This window comes from Ischnura elegans, chromosome 2 (genome assembly GCF_921293095.1).
Source record: "Ischnura elegans chromosome 2, ioIscEleg1.1, whole genome shotgun sequence".
In the NCBI taxonomy this organism is placed as follows: domain Eukaryota; kingdom Metazoa; phylum Arthropoda; class Insecta; order Odonata; family Coenagrionidae; genus Ischnura; species Ischnura elegans.
The window spans coordinates 89,955,044-89,975,268 of NC_060247.1; the positions used below are offsets into that span (position 1 = coordinate 89,955,044).

The window sequence follows — 20,225 nt, forward strand, 5'->3', positions numbered from 1 at the left end:
AGTAACATTCACAATGTTCTCATACTTACATTTCCATAACATTATGAACATTATATGCTTAAGGTCTATCTTATTCACAGCTTATGAATTTGGAAGAGATATGCACAATCAAAGCTTAAAATAAACATTTTTTGAAATTTAAACCATTTTGAGTCAATAGCATGATGTTTAAAATTAAAGACCTGTACCATGGCTGCAGAACCAATACTCACCCACCAGGTATGCAGTAATGCTGTGTAGTATTCCAAAGATTTGCAGTTAGTTGGTCAAAGGAAAATGCCAGCATGTTGTAGTCACCATGGCAAAAATATATAAATTTGGCAATCCCATTCCTCTTAGTCTCCAGATTTAGCCCCCTGCAACTACTGAAATAATACATTTTTTTGCTGGGAAAACTCACGGACTTATTAAATCACCCACATAGTAACATCACCAAATTTTCTTTAACCATACCATTGTGTAGTTTTAAAGTGAAACTGTCAAAACTAAATCCATTTTCACGGATGTCTCAGTGTTTTAACCCTAGAATGATCGGGGGTGGTCAACTGGCTGTTCGCGTTTTTCTTTCTTACACCATTTAATTATTTTCCGATCAATAATGCGGAGGTTTTTTTTACTTTTAATATTTTCGAACAAATAACCTGAAAATGAAGTTTTTTGTGGGGTAAAAAATTCATGTCCAGAGAAATGTCAGCTTTTACCTAGAATGGCCGCAAGCGGTCAATTGACCGTCCCTATGTCAGTCTCATTGTCCCGTTGCACTTGACCTCTAAAAGATGTCTTACTAAGATGCTTAAGTTTAGTCTGAGACTCAGAGGATCGATAAAATGAAATGCATAATGACACGTTCCGAAAGCGTTCTTTTCTATGTCCTTGGTATTCAAATACGGATCTCTTTCCACATTTTCGGTCACTTTATCTTAGTGCTGTCTCTTTTATTGTATCTTAGTCTACCGTGGCGTTCCTGGTTCATAGATTTTGTGGGTTTTCACCGCGTTGTTTGTCATAAGGTGACAACAATTTCACCTGGATTCCTCTAGGCATCTTCAGAAGCACCAATATTGGCATTCTTCATCTTCTTTGCACCACGTTTCTGACCCAGAAAAATCCCAGGTTTTTTTTATTTACATGCACAAAAATCAATGCTTTTCGATTTTCCAGGAAAATTGTTTCATTTTAACGCTGATGTTTGTCTCTCAAATACATGTGTGAACGCTGTGAATGTAATCAGCAAATTTGCTGATGTGCTAAAAGAGTGAAGAAATATATACCTAGAGACCTAATATGTAGTAGTTCATTTCATTGCTGTCTTTTTTATTCTTTTTTCTCTGATATATGTTTTTAACGAAGAAAGCTACAGCAAATAACGTGTTTCGAAATGCTACTTGTGTTTCAAAACGCATGACATATTATTTTTTAACTATATTTTTTAACTAGGCACATTTTTATTTTAAAATAATTTGATTTGGTGTAATTAATATTTTTTGCAAAGTTAAATTATTTCCCTAACACTACATCTAAACTTTAAAGATAATAAGAACACTTCTATACTCCTTAGGTAAAAATATGGAGGGAAAACGAATGAAAGTGCGCAAGAAAAGGGCGAACAGTCAATTGACCGCTGGCGGTCATTATAGGAATGCAGCTTACCTCGGTTATTCTAGTGTTAATTCAAGAAACAAAAGTTACAATGACAAAAAAATGTATTTCCCAAATTAGCAGTTCTTATCTATCTCCTGTGGTAGTAATCTTATCTTGAGCTTTGGTTTGGCACAATATAGTAATTGTTTTCCATTAATTACGCTATCAATAGAAACTGGCTGATCACCTATTTTTTAGGACTGCATAATGATGACTGCTGAGTTGTGTAGTAAGTTTGTTTATTAGGAATAGAATTATGTTTAAAATTATGCTTAAAATACCCTCAGTAATGAATTATATCCTTGCAGGGGATTTTCTCCTTTGCTGATGAATCAACTTCGCTACCATGAGTGTGTCTCTATGGAAATTGAAGCAGCATCCAAATGCTTTGATCATGAGTTTGCAGCTGCTTTATTGGGGCTGCTAGAGTCTTCATTGACAGTATCGGATGATGGGTAAATTTTTTTCTTTTATTTAATTTTTTACCATGGATTCTTACAAAATTGCTTACTATTTACAGAGAACATTAGAAACTACAGAAAGAATAGATCAGTACCATATATATTGACCAAAATAATCATGCTGATATTCTCCTTGTTTGCTGATGAAAACTTTGCTTTTATTTACACAGGGTTATTCTGAATCCGTCATCAAATTGCCTTCCTGTTGGAGGTCAGATCATATCTGTTATCTTGAATCCGTTGCTGTTATGTATAAGAAAGTGGTTCACTGAGATTATTAGAATGAGTGAAGTACCTAAGGTATGATAAAAAATTTTTATCTTATAAGTACCTTTTGATTTTGTTTGGAACAGTTGTTTTATGAAGTATGTATTAACAGTCTTGTTCCAAGAAGAAAATGTTTGTTGGTATAATTTTTTTTTCAGTTCTCAGCCCTCAAGTTGTTAGGAGCAGCTCTCAGTTTCTTATCAACAGCCTTCTCTAGGCTTGGTAATGGTACAAAGTCAGGATTTGTGCTGGAGTTACATGACTGTGTCAATTGTGTGCTTGAAGAGTGCATTGTCAAGTTCATGGGAAGCAAGAATTTCCAAGTGCTCTTGCAGAGATTATGGTATGATGGTGTTGCTTACTTTAAAAAAAATAATAATGTATTAATTTATAATGAGAAATATTTATTAGCAAAACATTTTTCTGAGTCATGCCATGGCCATAATTCTGATGAATGAATTTAGAAGAGAAGACTGATCATTTTAATTATTTCATACTTAGGATCATGAAACTCTGGTGATTCAGCCCTTCACTTTTTGCTCAAACCCTAATTTCTCAGAAGTTTTGCTTGTATGCTTGCTTGATGTGACATTAAGGCATTGGTGTTATGATCTTTCAAAGTATTTTGTTTTTTCTTGCTGCATAGGGTAATGGGAATCAATGTTGACTGCATAATTGGGGAAAATCCTATATTGTATAATCCTATACATAAAAAAATAAAAACATATTGTGTAATTCATGGAATAGATCAAGGTTTGGACTGTTTGGAGATTCTGATACCTTACCTTGTGAGAAAATGATTCAGGCATCTGTTTGGCGATTGTTTATTCTGAAAAATGTAAAAAAAATCTCAACTGTTAGCAATGGATACTGATTCTTAGCTCTAATACCCTTTTGACACAAGCTGGCCAATGTGACTTGGTGAGTTAAGGTGCTTGGAGACTGATTGAAGGATACCATGTTCAAATCCTGGGTGAAGTCTTCTTACTCCCCCATAATAAAATCCTTGAAGTGTAAGGTGGCTGAAGGAAATAAGCTGCCCTCCTTCTGTGAATGATGATGACAACCCTCAGCATTGAACCAGGATATTTTAATGTACACCCTGGTAATGGACCAGCTGCTTGTGAGTTCCTAGACCACCTATTCAGCCCATTTGATTGTGCATTTGAAGACACTAATCTGGCGAATGGCTCAATAAGTGTAATATTTCCAGTGTAACTGAAGGAGAAGATGAAGACTGGCTGTTAGTGAGCTCACTACAATTGCTACTGTGAATTTGTGAAACTTATGCACCCATGGATTACTCTGGGTTGAGGTCTACCCTCACCTATCCAAACCAGTTTTTTGATCGAATCACTGAGAGTGTTTAATAAGCTGATTCATTCCAGGAGTCATTCATCTTTGCGACCAACTGAGTGGACGAGAGTGGTTAGAGATCCGCCAGCACTGCCATCGGCTGGAGGGGTGAGGTGGCGTGGGGAAATTACTCCCATTTTGCGGACCACGGGGCCTCTGCCTCTGCTGCTCCCTCTGGCAAACTTTCTCTTGTCCACCTTGGCTGTTAAATCTACACCTTCATCTCAGGTATGCTTAAAAGTGTTTCCACTTGATTTCTTCTTTGAGGCTCATTAAAAATTTTTACCTAATGATGCTCACATTTTGAAAGCAGTATTGGAATCACAATATTAGAGCCATCTATTGCGTATCGCATCTATTATCTAATGTCTGGCTACATATGTACCTCCAAATAGTTTTCTGTCATGCCTTTGGTTATTTATTATCTCCCTAAGGTTTAATTCCTATGATTGCTTCTATTAGAAAATATACCTTTGTACATGAAGTCCTCAACTTAAGAACACCTGACTTACGTACTTTCCGAGATACCAGCATTCATGCCCAGTGGAAAAATTCAAGAATGCCCAAAATTTCAACTTAAACACCTTTTAGGTTGGCTGTTGCGAATGGCAGTGTGAAGTAGAGGAACTTACACTTTGGGTACAATGCGTGTGATGAATTCTTTATCTTAAAAATGTATCTGATACAGTTATCTAAAAAAATCTTACCTTGTATCCCTAAGGCCAGTGATTGTGGGTTATTCAGTATTGGAGTTATCTTTTTGATTATCCAATTCTGAATTTACCCTAAGTAATTCAGATTAATTACTTATGTTCCTTTTGGGATATGGGAAGAAATTTTTGTTTCCCCATTTTTTGCCAATGTAAATTTTGGCCAGAAGACTTTTGGGCTTTGAAAGGGGCCAGGAACCCTTACCAAACTCTGTTCAACTTGTAGCCATCTTCCCAATTGAAATGATTCTACCTTTTTGCTATTGCATTGGTTTTATAGATTAAAACATGTAATACTCCTCTGTCTCAGCCCACACTCGGATATTACCAATCATGCTGCATGTTAATTTTGTAGCAATCATGAATTCTCTTCATTTTCACGCATAAAAGTTTGATGTATGTGTCCTTAGAGTGAATTATCTTTTTCTCTTCCTACATGCAGAGTTGGATCCAGGATTTTTTCTGGGGGAGCATAAGGGTGTGACAGGTCTTCTCATATTTGAGACTAAAAACAACATTCAGCAATTACTGTAGAAAATATTCTCTTTATTTTGATATGAAAGTTATTGATGTTAAGTGAAATGATTGAGGCTCCGTATTACACAAAATGAAACGAACGTAATGATAACCATATTAAAAGTCTTGCCCATGTTTTCAGCATCTGGGGGGGCATGTGCCCCAGTGTCTCCCCCCCTCTACCCCTAAATCTGCTTATGGCTTCGCTTCATTATATATTTTCTCATATTTCTTCTTTTGAATTTGCCATAGGATGTGAGTAATTACCTATAATTTCTTTTAATATTTTCAGATTTTGTCCTGTTTCTTACAAAATACCAGTCTATTAGACTACGTAAGCAATATTGCTAAGTCTAAAGAATTGAATTGTGATTGGTTTGGACGGTTTGAAATTCATTTCATATCTTCTGTGGTCCAACTGGCTGCCAGAAAGGTGAGTTAATTTTTAGCTGAATAAAGTTATTATTGTTTGAAGGCTTGGGTTGGTTTGGTTCTTCGGATCTTTGTTCTACCGGTTCTTGCGCTTAGAATCGGAGGGCCAGAAGTCTCAGAAGGAAAATATTTGGTCATTACCATGTCTGAAAAGATTACTTGAGCATAATTTGCATTTCATAGTGGTGAAATGAAAAGAACGTGTGGAATAACGTCATGTATTATTTTAAATAGTTTTCATTGCGCACTGGAGGCATCAATGATTTTGAAATGCATAAGTTTAAATTTTCATGAAAATCAAAGGTTATAGTGGGTGTTTTCTAGTGCCAGAATTTACTTAGGTACCTTCATACATTAAAAATTTTATGTGTCCATTGATATTAGGCCCTCTGCTGAGGCAAAGGATGTGCTATATTCCCAATTATAGGTCTAGATTTCGTGATATTTTGCGATATTACATCATGAAATTTTCACATTTACACTTGTAATTATTACGAATTATTACATCGCATATTATTGCAAGAAATTGAAATCATGACAATGATATTATGTCATCTACAACAGAGATCTCAAACTATCTCAAGAATAACTACATATAGGCTTGGTTTTCGAGATTTTCACAGCTCTATCAGAAATTATAGAGGTGACAAATATGTTAAGTTGCTGAGGGATATGGTGCTTCTTCTCTTTCCAAGACATTGCTAGCATTTTTGTTTGGATCTAATAGAGAAAAAAGTGAAATAACTTGTTTCTGAATATTGCATATACTGAGGTATTTGAGATATGTACTTTCTTCTGCTCCTAGGAGTACATTAAGGATGTGGAACAAGTGAAGTATCATTCAGTTGCCCTTGCTGTGGTTCCTCTGTTATCATCCGATGATGTACTGCTTAAAGCTAGGATATTTGATGAGGTCATCTTTGAGCCGTCTTTTTTTGGGTAAGTGTGTACTATTACCAGCTATGTAGTATCTCATACGCTATGTAGCAGTGGCCAAGTCAGGAGTATGTTAAGTTGTTGAAATCCCCCTTATTGGGCCAAAATTGGTTCTCATTCCACTGTATTAATGTGTAAGTTGGGGTTTAATCAAGAAAAAGTAATCAAGGTTCTTTTTATATTTTTACTAAAAATATGTTAACATTATTAAATATTTATTTTTGTCAAATTTCCTAGTTTTTATAAATAAGCTCTCTTAACCCATTTACGGCCAACGTTGCGAAAACGCAACATTATTGAGAAATGCAAAAAAATGTTTCAATTGAATTGTATTCATGTAGAAATCGCTTTTTTCGATAAAAATAAGTTTAAACTGATTTTTAGTGTGATTAAAATGACATTTAATAAGTATTTCGATATTTATAAAAATACTCAAAATGTGTCAATTTTCGAGTCTCCTGTTAAGCAAGATAAATAATTTTTCCTAAGAGTAACTATTCCCTTAATTAAGTTTTTTATTCGTCCATGTGTACGTAGAAATTTCAATTAATAGATATTAAAGCTTATATTTCGTCAGGGAGTCAACATTAAGCGAAAATCAGATCCGGAAAATAATGTTGCGTTTTCGCAACGTTGGCCGAATCCGATATCTATAGGCAGTTATGCAACCCGCATTATCACATATTTTCGTCTCGTAGGAATATGCCGTTTTTACTGTCAGATATAATCCTACACATTTTTATGCCTCGTATTAGATAGATATCGTCATATTTGATTATTAAAATTCTTATATATTATATTTCCAATGAGATGCTGCATTATTTTACCTAAATCCAATATAAAATTGAGATGCATTACGGCTTGAAAGAAATGAGTCAAAGTGAATATTTTTACAGAAGATAACGTATTTTCCAGTTTTTAATTGACATTTTTATCACAAAAGATTGAATTACAACAAATAATGACTATTTATGAATTACATGAAAGCGTTCCGGGTGCAATGGAACACAAAACTTTGTACTTTCAATCCGAATTAATCCTTCCTTACTTCACGATTCAGCGACTATCACCGACTTCCACAACAAGATATTGGGTGAATGAAGACGATAAGGCGTAGATTGGGTTCGGAAATGATTGAACCAAGACATATTTAGATTACTAAAAAATAATCTACACTTTTCAGACAATTCCTGTCTGGACAAAAATGACAGATTTGTAAATTATGACCTCAATTTGACGACTTGAATAAAAAATTATAACAATTCGGAATATTTGCGCATAAATTTTGAAATAATGTGCAAATGGTACCTTACTTTGGTCACTACAGTGCATAAATGTTCTTTTAAAACAAGCCATTAAGATTTTGCTTTTAACTTTGGTGCTTATGTTATTCAGACGGTTTTAGGGTTCAACCAGGCGATATAAAATTGCTTCTATCGAAATTTAGGCTTGGAAGCAAGTGTTATTCTGGAATTTGTCAAGGTTATCCCTGATCCCTCGAATCATCGTATGTTTTTCGATAACTTCTTTTCATCTTGGAGACTATTTATTGTTTTGAAAGAAAAAGGATTATTTGTCACTGGAGCCATCCATGAAAATACGAGTAAATACGTATAACGGAAGAGTGTCTGATAGAATATAATAAAACCATCGACGTAAAACCGAGAGGAACATGAAAACAAACATTTGATAAAGCCGAAGGTCTTAGTGCTGTTCGATGGAATGATAAATAGATTGTCCCTGTAGACAGCAATACAAGTTTTTCGCTTCCATTTGGCACAGGGAAAAGTTTCAGCAGAAATAAGAAAATACTATTTCACATACTATTCTATGTTAATAAAAGAAAATACTATTCGTGTTATTGGGGAATATAGTAAATACATGGGAGGTGTGGACCTACTTGATAATGCAAATGCAAATTACCGCACTAGAATTCAGGGGAAAAAAGGTCCTAGCTTATCAACTAACTGGACAGCGTTTGCACTAATGCCAGTAGATTGTACAGGTTATGCAACGGAAGTAAATTTCACTGGTAGACTTCAAATCGTATCTAGCAGGGACGCATCTAGAAAGTGAAGTGAATCAGTCAATAGATGACGTACCCCTATACAATTCGCGTCCATAAACATAGAAAAAGTTAGGCCATATAATTCATTGCAGATTCGTGAAGCATGAAGGGACGAATTTGGCCATAGAGTTAAAAAAAATTCAGTAGTTGCCGAAACACTGTAAAAACCAAACCATGTATGAATGTACGAAATTTTATGTTCCATTGCACCCAAAATGCTTGAGTATTTCATAATTAGCCATTAATTGTTGTAATTCAATCTGCAATGATAAAATTAAAGTCAATGAAAAAATGTGAAATACATGCTCTTCTGAGAAAATTTTCGCTTTGACTTATTTCTTTCAAACCGTAAAGCATGTCTATTTTATAGTGGATTTAGGTCAAATAACAACAACATCTCGTTGGAAACATAATATCTAAGGAATTTATTTATCCAATATGACGATATTTGTCATATGCGTGGCATAAAAAGGATTATATCCGACAGTAAAATCAGCATATTCCTATGAGACGGCAATGTATTGTAATGCGGGTTGCATAACTGCATACAGATATCGGATTCGGCCAACGTTGCGAAAACGCAACATTTTTTTTTTACCATAAGCAAATTTTTTTGAAGGCCCATATTTTCAATTTACCTTATTTAGCATGTTACTAGGTAAAATGAAGAGAAAAAATTATATATTTTCAAGTATTTCTTTACTCGGCCGGTAATGGGTTAATTAGTACAGGTATCATCAATAATTACAAAGAACTGTGATTTCACAAACCCTAAATGCTAAAGCCCTACCCTACCAGCTCTATTCGTCGTGACTGAATGAAGTGAAATAAATATTCTTATAGATAGCTGTACTCCAGCTAATATCATTTTCTGTACTTTCATTACCATCATATATTTAGCTATACATACTTTATCTTTGATGGAAAAGATCACAAATTGTAGGTCATACAGCTGATCACTCTATCTTCACTGCTGTTTCCCTGCTGTAAGACATGTATGAGATTAGGAAGTTATCTGGAAGGATATCTTCCATATCTTTTTACCACATAAAATAAACATTATTTTCCATGTAACACAGTCATTATTTAAGTATCAGCTGGCTGTATTTGTCTTCAGCTGAGAGTTAGAGTATAATGCCAGTAGCCTCACATGTTCGGTGGTGCTGCGGCCAGCAAAAGTATCATAACGAAGTTTGGAATCTGCCATCCTTAAATTTAAAATATTCTTGTTAACATGTTTGTATAAACAATTCTCATGGTCATTACTCATTTCATTGAATTTAGTCAAATGGAATTCAATTTTGTAACAAATAATTAAAATTGTGTTGAATTATAGGAATTCTTCTCAGTTATCTGCCATGATGGACTTCTTGTCACTTGATAATTTGAACAAACCATTGCCATCAGCCACTGGGCAAGTAATAGAACAACCAAGAGTTGTTTTACTTCAGGAGGCTCTTAAAAAGTAAGTAGAGTGGGCACTGTGCCAGTTGCAGCTAAAAGCTGGATTATCCTTTTTTTATTTTATGTTCAATATTAGATGCTTTTATGTATTTAGGCATTTTTTATCTTTTTTGTATCCATGTCACTTACGAATGTGTAATCCTCGATAGGTTTTTATTGCCGGTTCTTGAAATTAAGGGTGTAATTTGGTAGTAAGTGACTGTTGCAGGTAGGAATATGTTCATGAAACATTTCATGGATAAGTTGTGTTACTTTTAGCACTTTTGGTGTGCTGGACATTCGTTATGGTACCTATATGAAGAGATGAAGAATATTTAACCAGTTGATGAAATGATGAGTCATGTCTGGTATAAAAAATGTTGGCAACTCATTAGAGCACTTGCAAGCCCAATGCAGTGAGAGGCATCAAGTTGGGGTGCAAATGTATGGACATGTTAATGGCAAGAGAGACAACTATGGTTGTTGATAGAGCTGTGATGTTCCATGCGTTCCAAAGCAAGGATGAATCCTTAAATTTCTTTCATTCTCTTTCACATCTCATTCCCTCTTACTTAAGGCCGGTTTAATGCAAGAATTATGGTTTATGAACAGTGAATGCAAAAATTAAATTAAATACTTTGCAAAAAATTAACTTAATGGCACTATGGGTAATAGGAAAAAAATTAAGCTTTAATGGTGCCATCTATGTATTTTCTGAGATTTGACTGCAAACTGCTGCTTGCTCTTTATTAAAATTGAGTTGAGTTGCTCCTTAGCTGCTTTGATACTATTTCCAGGCCGTATTCCTCCATTTCATATTTACATCCATGTTATGTTTCATGGTAGTAAGGTATTTGGAGGAGGTGACCGACAGCTGAGGTCATTTGTGAAGGAATAGGATAGAAGGAAGGGTGGAGAGAAACCTGGCATTGGCATTAGCCTAATCTTAACAGCAAAAGGTACCAAGGGGACCACGGCTTAACGTCCTATCCAACAGATGTTGTGTTACGCTTGAAATGTCCTCCACACAGCATTCAAGCAGGGATCGGGCAGTCTCTGAAAATTCTATGCCACCGCTGGGATTTGAACTGAGCCCACGGGGTTGGAAGCCTACACTTTAGCCACCACATCAACCTGATCTCCTTATTTTTCATTCTGAGATTCCGTATTATGAGTTTGTAGTTTCAAAAACAGGAATAAAAAGCATATGAAAGAAATGACTGTGACAGTGGGCTCTCAACAATATTCATGCTTATCCAAAATGTACTTAATCCTTCCTTAATTTTCCTGTTAATTTAGCCAGTTTCCATGCTATTATTTTTCTATGAACAATTATCCTAAGCGTACAGAATCTATGTAAAGTTCTCCCTAAAGTTAATTTTTTGCTAATATTTCGTGTAAACTAGCATCTAATCATGCTAATAAAAATGTTTCATGCTCTTTCCTTTTTGACTTTGTAGGCTGCCAAACATTGCTAATGTGATGTTGAAACAGTTGGCTCTCAAGGACAAGAAACATGGACCTTTGAATTTGGCCCATGAGTTTCCATCTTTTCTATTTCAGACAGCAAGTAGTGGCCACTGTTTGGGTGTCAGTTGGTTTTACAAGATACTTGCTGATATATGTGGCACCCAAAGGGAGCGAAGGTGAGAAATGCAATGAAATACCGTAAAATTCTCAGAAATGTGATTAAATGCCATAAAGAGTGTCACTGGCAGAATAAGATAGCTGTTATTCCAAAATTTTATCTTTGTGGATGAGTTAGGTGTGTAATTTCTGCTTTCATAAAATTTCCGTTGATTTCTCCATGTAATAAATGAAACGGATTACTTATTGATAAACGTTTCTGGGATTACACTGATCACTATCATATGTATTCAGAGTTTATGGATGTTAAGATATATTGCTGTATTTAGTAGTATGTATTTTATTTTTCAAAATAACTGTAGGCATTTTTGTAATTTGAATCAAATGATAATTGGAGCATAACCTGTCTTGAATTGTAAACTCATGGCAAGTATTTTGAAGAAAGTGCATGATTGCATATGATTTGGATTAGGAATCATGATTAGATATTTGTCACTGTTTGGTTATTTCTTGGATTTACCCTTTTTCATTAATTCATGCAGAATGGATGTGTCTTAAAAATATTCATTGGAAATTAGAGGTGTTATGAAATAACTTTAACTAAACCTCTCCAAATACATATTACTCTTTCACAGAAGCTATTTTAGATTCTTTTCTTTTTATTTTCCACGAGAAGTTTTGCTGTAGTCAGTAATGTTTCCATGTTCAAACTGAACCCTTCTTAACTTCTAATCCTCATTGAGGTGCCCAAATCCAAAGGGCTTCAAGTTTATATTGAAGGACATTATGCTGTATATGTGACTAAAATTTTTTTAATAACGTTTGAATTTTAGCTCGAGGATTGAGAATAGTTCACCTGAAAAAGTTGAATTAGCTGAGGCTTGTCTCCAGTGGATTCTGCTGATGGAGTTTCTGCGTCCCACTTCTACAGCTTTGGTGTCTCCAACTCTTCGTTTCAGTTATTTATCATATGTATTTTTGACAGGTTTGTAATCCTCATCCACTTATGAGATCCAACGGGTTTGGGATTGAATATTGTTGATAGTGCATAGACAACACCTACTTATCTCTTATTTGCATGCAATTTAGTAAATGGCTGTTGTGCCAAATTTATATTTTACCTATGACATATCTTGTTATCAAACTTCCTTACCCATTAAGTATTTAAATTTAAAAGTTTCAGATATTTAAAGTGAGGAATGTCATTTGGAATGGATGTTTTTTATTTGGTAAGAAACAAGTGACTCTTCAGATTGTTTTACAAAGGGCACAAAATTGAATATCTTCAAGCTGCATCTTTGTGCCTTGAGCAAAATGACTCTCTTTGCTGTTACTACTGAAATATAAATGAATTATCAAGGCATTAACTGAGGAAAAATATCAAGAAGGGCACTTGTTGGTATTGGAGCATTTGGGGTTGGTCAATAGTTGGGCCTTATCCTTTCTTCATTGCTCATAATGGTTGTGCTTTTTTTAATTGCTGGAGAAGGGCAAGGGGTGATAACCTATGTTTTCTTCCCTCTTGCTTTTGTGTTTATTTGGCATGGGTTTGCTCCTTTGATCTTAGTTTAATTAATGTGCACAGCCATGCTCTTACTTTTGGTTCATGAAGCTATTTTGGTAGGCCATGGTACATATTTTTTTTTTAATTTCCTCATTTCTTTGGCTTGCCCGGCCTCGTAGATCACCCACCTCATACTTTGGGTCTACATATTTTGGGTCTTTCATTTCTTCTAAGTTTGTTCTTTTTAATAGAATTAGAAGCCTGAATTATCTAATGTTTAGGTGCTATCGCATATAATTATAGCATGGTTTAAAAATATTAATGATTATATTGAACCAATCACTATTGTGAGAACTTGATGCGCTATTTTTGATAGTTTTCAATATTGCCTAATTAAAATTATTTAAGGATTTTGAACTTAGGCAGTGAAAAGGGGGCTCTAGATGAAAGAACTGGAAACAATTAGTGACAAATTCATCCTTATATAAATAATTTCTCGTATCCTGTTGTTTGCCAAATAATGTCCAACCACCAAATTTGTAATTCCTGCTTTCAATTACCATATTTCTCCGAATATAGTCCCCCTCTGAATATAGTCCCCTCCCCCTAATTTTGAGGCTTCAGTTTCGGGAAAAGTTTAAAAAATGTGTTCGAATATTGTCCCCCCCCTTTACTTTTACCTTGGGCATTTTTGGAAAAAAAGGGGGGACTATATTCAGACATATACGGTAATTAATAATATTTCCGGTTGCATTTTCCATGTGGGCATGAAATTTTCCATGAGGGGATGAACTGTCTTTCCTTATATATCAGCTTAATTTGATTCATTCATGTTGAGTTTTTCCTTGAACATCAAATTCTTCATTGTTTTTAGGAAATGACCTTTTCCTGGAACCACAAGTTCATGTTCACCTCAGTGTGATTCTTAGGGAGGTGCTCAAACAGGGCCATGAAGAATTTGACTTTGATGAGCGGTTTCCAGGATTGCCACCCTTTAAAGATTTGTAAGTCATACTTTATCCTGAAAGCCATGCTTTCACCCCTAGAAATAAAGCCATAAACATACAACATACATTCAAAGTATACATATATTCATTTTCCGTGCTATCATACTTCTTTGTTGCTTTCTCCATCATCCTCCACATGGCTACTACTAACCCCTTTGTTGACGTAGTTCCCTTCCATTGCTACCTTGAATACTTCCAGAAACTGCCGTTTTCCCATGCTTTCCACCTTTTGACGTCTATTCTGCCAAAGTATGCCATAAATGAATCCCTGTCCCAAAAATAGTAAAAAAATAAGAGTAGAAGTAGAGCGCATTTTTGTACTGGAAATTCACCCATGTGCAGTGTAATTTTCCTAGTCAGGACAGGTTATGGGAAGAATGAGGCACGTGCATCACTCTTGTCATCTCCTGGCTGTGGCATAAACTGAATCAATATACTATGTGTTTTAATATAATTTCATAGCTATGAAGAGGGATCATCATGAATCAGTTCGTGCATTTCAGGTTAGATTCTTTTGCAATGCAACTATTACAAAGCTGGACATAAACAGCATCAGTGACAACTTGCTGTGGCATAAGTAAACTGTGCATTGCTGGTTGTATATTAATTTATTAGTTACCTAACTTACCCATGTTTTAGAGCTAGCCATCATCTATGATCAACATTTGGCTTAAAAGGTTAGGGATAGGCAACTCTTATAGTTGAAGACCCAAATACCTTGAGCGATGAAGTATTTTTGATGTACAATGATCGCAGAAGAAATAAAAATATGTAATGAAATGTTGAAATTTTGGCAGTTATTGACACTACAGGTTTTTCTAAAATCTATGCTCAGTTTTGATGATTTTTAAAACATATTTCCTCTTACATTTATTTAAAATTATTGACAGGGTTTAAGTTCATACTATTTTTATTAACAATCATGCAGTTGGAAGCTGTCGAGCAATAATAGAATTCTTTTTTTTTTATTTTTTCATTTTGTTAACATGCATATATTCACACATTATGCAGTACATCCCTTACCCTTGTAGTGTTGTTTAGGTGCAGTTATCTTGTAATCAAGGTGTTGAAGGTATTCTTTTATTTTATAAATAGTGAAAAGTTAGTACACCAATATTAAATGTATTAAATTTTTATTTAGTTGGTTTTGTTGACAGTCTTTTATTATTACAGTTGATTATTTTCAGCATTAAAAACTTCCCATTGAATGAATGTTGCCTTATACAGTATTTTGTTTCCAATTCCCTCCAAATTTTGACAAAGCATTGTCTGTTGTTCTGGGGAAGGAAAGAATAAAAAAATTACATTTATTAAGACACTAATTCATATTCTGTTACATCTGTAGGTGCTATTTCAATAGCAATTGCCATAAAATACACCAAGATGATAAAGTTAAATTTGACTGAAGAAGTTATTAATTTTCCTTTGAAATGTATTAATCTCTCTTTGTGGCTTAAAGAGTATTCTCTCTTTGAGTGATTGTAATGAAATAAATTTTTAATTCGTTAAAAATCCAGCCATCTACAAAAATGTGTTTTTAAATAATGAATGATTAGGCGACTACTTTCGGCAAACATTACTTTAAATGACACTCAAGAGAGCTTTGGATAGTGTTACTTTTCAACTGATAATACTGAAAACACAAAGCGATGACAAACTAATAATGTTGCTACATTGATCTTTTGAAGTTTTTTAAAAGGGCTATTACCCATGGAGTACATTATAAAGTATAATGAATATTTCTTGACCTTTTTATTAATATATGTCTTGAAGTTATTGGAGATTAGAACACCAGAAACTCTTATTATCTTCACCCAACTAATATTAGAACCAGTTCCAAAAAATTAGGACCAAAAGAAATTGGTATCAGAATGAATAAATGATTTTTAAACGTGTAAAATCTAACGATGTTTTCGAATCAAAATTTAAAAAAATTTCTTGTAAAAAAACTATTCTATTCAGGTAATTAGTACCTTAATGGTGATTGACATTATTTTCTCATGTCTTTCGTGCTTAATCCTTCTCTATCAATGTATGTATGTATATCTTGCAGTATAAATTTGATATTTCTCATGCAATGTATGTAAATTACTTATAATTTTGCAAATTTTATTTTTGCATCATCAAGGCTTGAGAATTTTTGTAAAGTAGCTCGTTACTAAAAATTTTCTAGTCCTCCTCCAAACTTGAACTCAATTAGAAGTTCAACTATTGTGGAGGATTAGAACTTTTTCATGCATGAGTTAGTTTATGAAAAATCTCACGCCATTATGATGCAGAATAAAATTTTCAAAATTTTGTGGAGGAAGAGTTCTCAGGTTTCCAGCCGGGTCCAAGGGTTTTTCAAAAATTTGGCTAGAAAATTGGTTGATTTTTAAGAAATACTGATGTCCAACTCTCTCTGATGACTGAAAGGCATATCTTATAAAGTATGGTGACTGAGTACTTATCTTGTCATTTGCCATACAGGCATTAGGCGGCAGCTGTAAAATTTAAATACTGTTAAGAATAATGTGAATAATATTGTAATATCAGCGCTATCTGGTATGTGCGCATGCGCATGCTAATTGTAGATGCTCTGTGGTGTGATCCAAGTGTGCAAGAGGCAGTCACTCACTAGCCAGTGTTCAGTTATGTTGGTGAAAGATCGGAGCAATCTCTTTGTATTGAACAATAGTTCTTTAGTTAATTAAAGCGGATCTTTAGCTTAACTGCTTATGTTATTTCTCGCAAACCATACCTTTCTCAACTAATACATTCTCACTTATTTGGCTTACTGTGTGCAGACACTTCCTCTTCATTTTCATATGTTTGTGCTTGCGTAAAATTTCACGTCTTTGGCCCTTTAGTTTTTGGAATTAGTTGATTTATTTTGTGTTTCTTTTATGGTTAAGTATGATTTTTTTCTGTGTTTTCCCCCAAGATATTACAAAACTTTATTGGCAAGCAAAAATAAAGTATTTGATTTGCTAATATGTAAGCACATTTAGATTTGTGGTAGCTTTAGTAGTACATTATTCTAGAAGTTAAACTTCTACCAGTCAGTAATGTACCTTTACACTACACTAGGGAGTGCACATTAAGTGTAAAAATTCCTTTGTGGAGGAATCATTTGCCTTGATCAGGATTTGAACCAGGATATCCTAAAATTCCAAAAATCTCCAATGACAAAAAAGATGCCTTGGCAATCTAAGTGGTGGAACACGTGGTATGAATTTATGAATTCCAGGTGTGATTCCTGATTAAGGGAAATGATTTTTCCTCCATGTAATCTTTGTACATAGTACATGCTACAGGTAACCTGCAAATATGGAAGTCAAATCACAATTGTCTGATACCTTAAGGCAGGGATGGAAAATCCGCTGCCCCCAGGCCACTTGAACATTTTCGGTCAGCGAGATTATTCATACTCATAATAAATATTTATTTTACAATGACTAAAGTAATGAAAATGCATGTTTAAAAATATTTGTGCCCTTATTCATTTGTGATTTTATATTCTATGCGGGCATTTATAATTTAATATGTGGTCCGCGGGGTTATGATGCTTTCCCAAAGTGGCTCTGAAGATCATTTTGGTTGGCCACCCCTATGGTATATCGGCGAATCTTGTCATTCTGCATAGTAAAATATATTTTGGCCTTGATTTGATTTAAAAAAATACTTTTTTGTCGCAAAGGCCAATCACAACTAACATGAACTGATACATTAATTCATAAATTTCTGATTTTTTGTATTGGTCTTGAGAAAAGTATTGATAGTTAAAATATTGATTTGCAACTTGAGGCTGTGTTTATGAAAGAATACATTAAATAACTTGGGTGATGTAAATTTTAGCATTGTATGATTCTGGAAATTCTTCTGTGAGTCTAAAGAAAAGGGAAAATCTTAACCTTTTTTTTCTTCATTTATTCTTAAAGGTATGTTCAATTGCTTTTGCAATTTGATGCTGTCTCCTATGGAGATGCCTTGTTTTCCCATGTTATATTGATGCCTTTGGCCCAGAGACATAACCTGAACTATAGATTACTGGTTTGGGGTGAGAGAGCTGATGTTTTACGAGCTTGCACAACAGCTGTTTCTCAGGTAAGGTTCATATTATTACTGAAATAGCCAATCGACAATGCCCAGAGAGCATATCTGGAAAATCAGCCATTCATGATTCATATATTTTTAATTAATTACAAGTTGGGAAGTTTTAAAACTTTCAGCTGCTTTGTCGAGAAGACAGTGTGTATGTCTTGATAATTTTCATGCCATCATATTTTATCAAATATATGAATTCCTAATGTATCTATCTAATATATGTTTAGTTATTGAATGGTAGATTTGTTTTTCACAAGAGCCAAAAGGTATGTCATTTTGCCATTGTAGAAGAAAGGTTTTTCATATGTATAACATATCTATCATGTCAGAGCAACATTACAGTCCCTCATTTAAAGTGCTATCGAGAGAAATCTTTTTATTTGTTTTATAGATTAGTTTTGTAGATCCAGTGGACTTCCTCATTATTTTATTTAACTAGTGCTTGCAGGCCGATCCTTTTTTGTGTGCATTTTGTAGCTTTTGTGACTGTTTGTCATTGCTTAAACATGCATCTAAGTATTAAGAGCACATGAGAAAATATTAGCTTCATATTAGGCTTTATATAAATTTTGAAGTTAAAACCTACAAATTCACAAAAAAAGCAATGGCATTCTTCGGTACGTATGCCAGGCTAAATGGAATGGCATGAAAAGGGTTAATGACCTGGCATGATATTTTCTATTTTGAATTATCTAGAGTTTAATCATTCCTCATAATTGTCAAAAAAATCTTGCTTTGCTTTATGTAAATATTATAGCTGGCCACGTTAAAAATTTAATATCCAGCCAAACAATTATCAATACTTTCTCGTGCAGTATACCTTGTAAAAGTATCCTGAAAAAGTTTGTTTCACTGCTAATGATCTGCATAAAATATCTTTTTCCTTTCTGATGGTATGCTATTCTTAGGCTGTAGTCAGATGAAGGTAATCTAAACACCTCACATTGTCTGTCTCTTGTTGCAGTTAAAGTCAGAGAAGGAAGGTTGCAGTTTTCTTGCCCCAAGCATAATTTGGGCTAGCTCCTTAATTATGTTGCATTAGATAATCAGTATTTAATTCCTTTGAAATGTTTTATTTAATTCTTAATAATGTGTACGCATTGTTTGCAGCAGTTTTTGTAGCTGTCAGCTTTTGCATGCGAAAGCTTTGCTCATCGATATGTTCTTTTTATTTCAGCTCATGGTGCCTCTAGAAATATTTTTGGAGCCCCCAGAGAGGGATCCAGTGCTTCTTGAATTATACCTTCGAGCTCTTGCTGTCGGTAAGCTGTTCATACCATGCAAGATAATCGAGTCATTTGTTGTGAAATGTAAATCCTTTCCCCAATTCAAAAATTAATTGTTTGCAAATAGGTATAGTGAGGGATGTTCGAAGCCCTGTTCCATACAAGATTGCTGTACATCACCTTGGTACAGCCCTTCAAGGAAAGTTAGATGCAGCAGAGGTTATTCCAGAGCCCGTCATTAAGTCCCTTAGATCTAAAGTTGAAAAGCTTCCTGACAAGGTATGTGTGCATGCTACATCTCAAGTTTTTTTAGAAAGTAGTATTATTTTGTACTGTAATGTACTATGTGTGTGCATGACTTTGATGACAATTTGGTTGTCTGGAAAAAAATGAATTTTCAAGGTAAAATAATGGATTACTTTTGAAAATTTAGTAATGAAAAGGAAAGTGTTAAGTATCAGAACTGAAAACAGATGCCAAGAACTGAGCTGGTATTAGAACTGACCCATCATGTCGATAAATTAATCTTATATATGTGGCTTCAAACTGTGCAAAGTCAAAATATATTTTTTAATTTTAACAGAATTTAATTAATGAGTTTATTTTCATACTTTTTATTATTATTTTTGTTAACTTCCAAAGAGTTATGAATTTTAAGTGTGCTGTGTTCTCATGAAAGAAATTCTTATGATAATCCAATTAAATCTTGACATTTGAAGATGATGTTCCCATTTCATTAGGATTGGTTAAATTTAGCTAGTGAATCCTAAATTCATGCCTCTATGCTGGTGCAATCAAATAGAAATGAAATTGTCATTGCCACTTGTTCGATGAGATAATTTAATATCTCTTTCAAAGAGTGAATTACAAAAACAATAGCCATTTTGTCTTTCTAAAATCATTTTGCAAGGATTATATGAAAGTATTAGTTTAATGCATAATTTGCTTTTGTTTGCAAAGGCTTCTATGGTAAACCACAACATAC

The 20,225-nt window shown here is 34.2% G+C and overlaps 2 protein-coding genes across 2 annotated transcripts in view; one reads left to right on the forward strand and one right to left on the reverse strand.

Moving 5' to 3' along the window:
* The window catches only part of LOC124154155 (RNA polymerase II-associated protein 1), a 39,168-nt gene that overhangs the window by 14,749 nt on the left and 4,194 nt on the right, over positions 1-20,225 (forward strand). The window contains exons 13-25 of the mRNA XM_046527692.1: positions 1,950-2,096; positions 2,273-2,402; positions 2,528-2,712; positions 3,758-3,953; positions 5,244-5,384; positions 6,189-6,322; positions 9,724-9,852; positions 11,291-11,476; positions 12,251-12,402; positions 13,796-13,925; positions 17,849-18,014; positions 19,192-19,276; positions 19,368-19,519. Coding sequence (XP_046383648.1) covers positions 1,950-2,096; positions 2,273-2,402; positions 2,528-2,712; positions 3,758-3,953; positions 5,244-5,384; positions 6,189-6,322; positions 9,724-9,852; positions 11,291-11,476; positions 12,251-12,402; positions 13,796-13,925; positions 17,849-18,014; positions 19,192-19,276; positions 19,368-19,519 — 1,933 coding nt within the window. The remainder of the gene's footprint in view (positions 1-1,949; positions 2,097-2,272; positions 2,403-2,527; positions 2,713-3,757; positions 3,954-5,243; positions 5,385-6,188; positions 6,323-9,723; positions 9,853-11,290; positions 11,477-12,250; positions 12,403-13,795; positions 13,926-17,848; positions 18,015-19,191; positions 19,277-19,367; positions 19,520-20,225) is intronic.
* The window catches only part of LOC124154156 (CB1 cannabinoid receptor-interacting protein 1-like), a 189,601-nt gene continuing 184,261 nt past the window's right edge, over positions 14,886-20,225 (reverse strand). Inside the window, exon 4 of the mRNA XM_046527695.1 lies at positions 14,886-15,205. Coding sequence (XP_046383651.1) covers positions 15,148-15,205 — 58 coding nt within the window. The 3' untranslated portion in view covers positions 14,886-15,147. The remainder of the gene's footprint in view (positions 15,206-20,225) is intronic.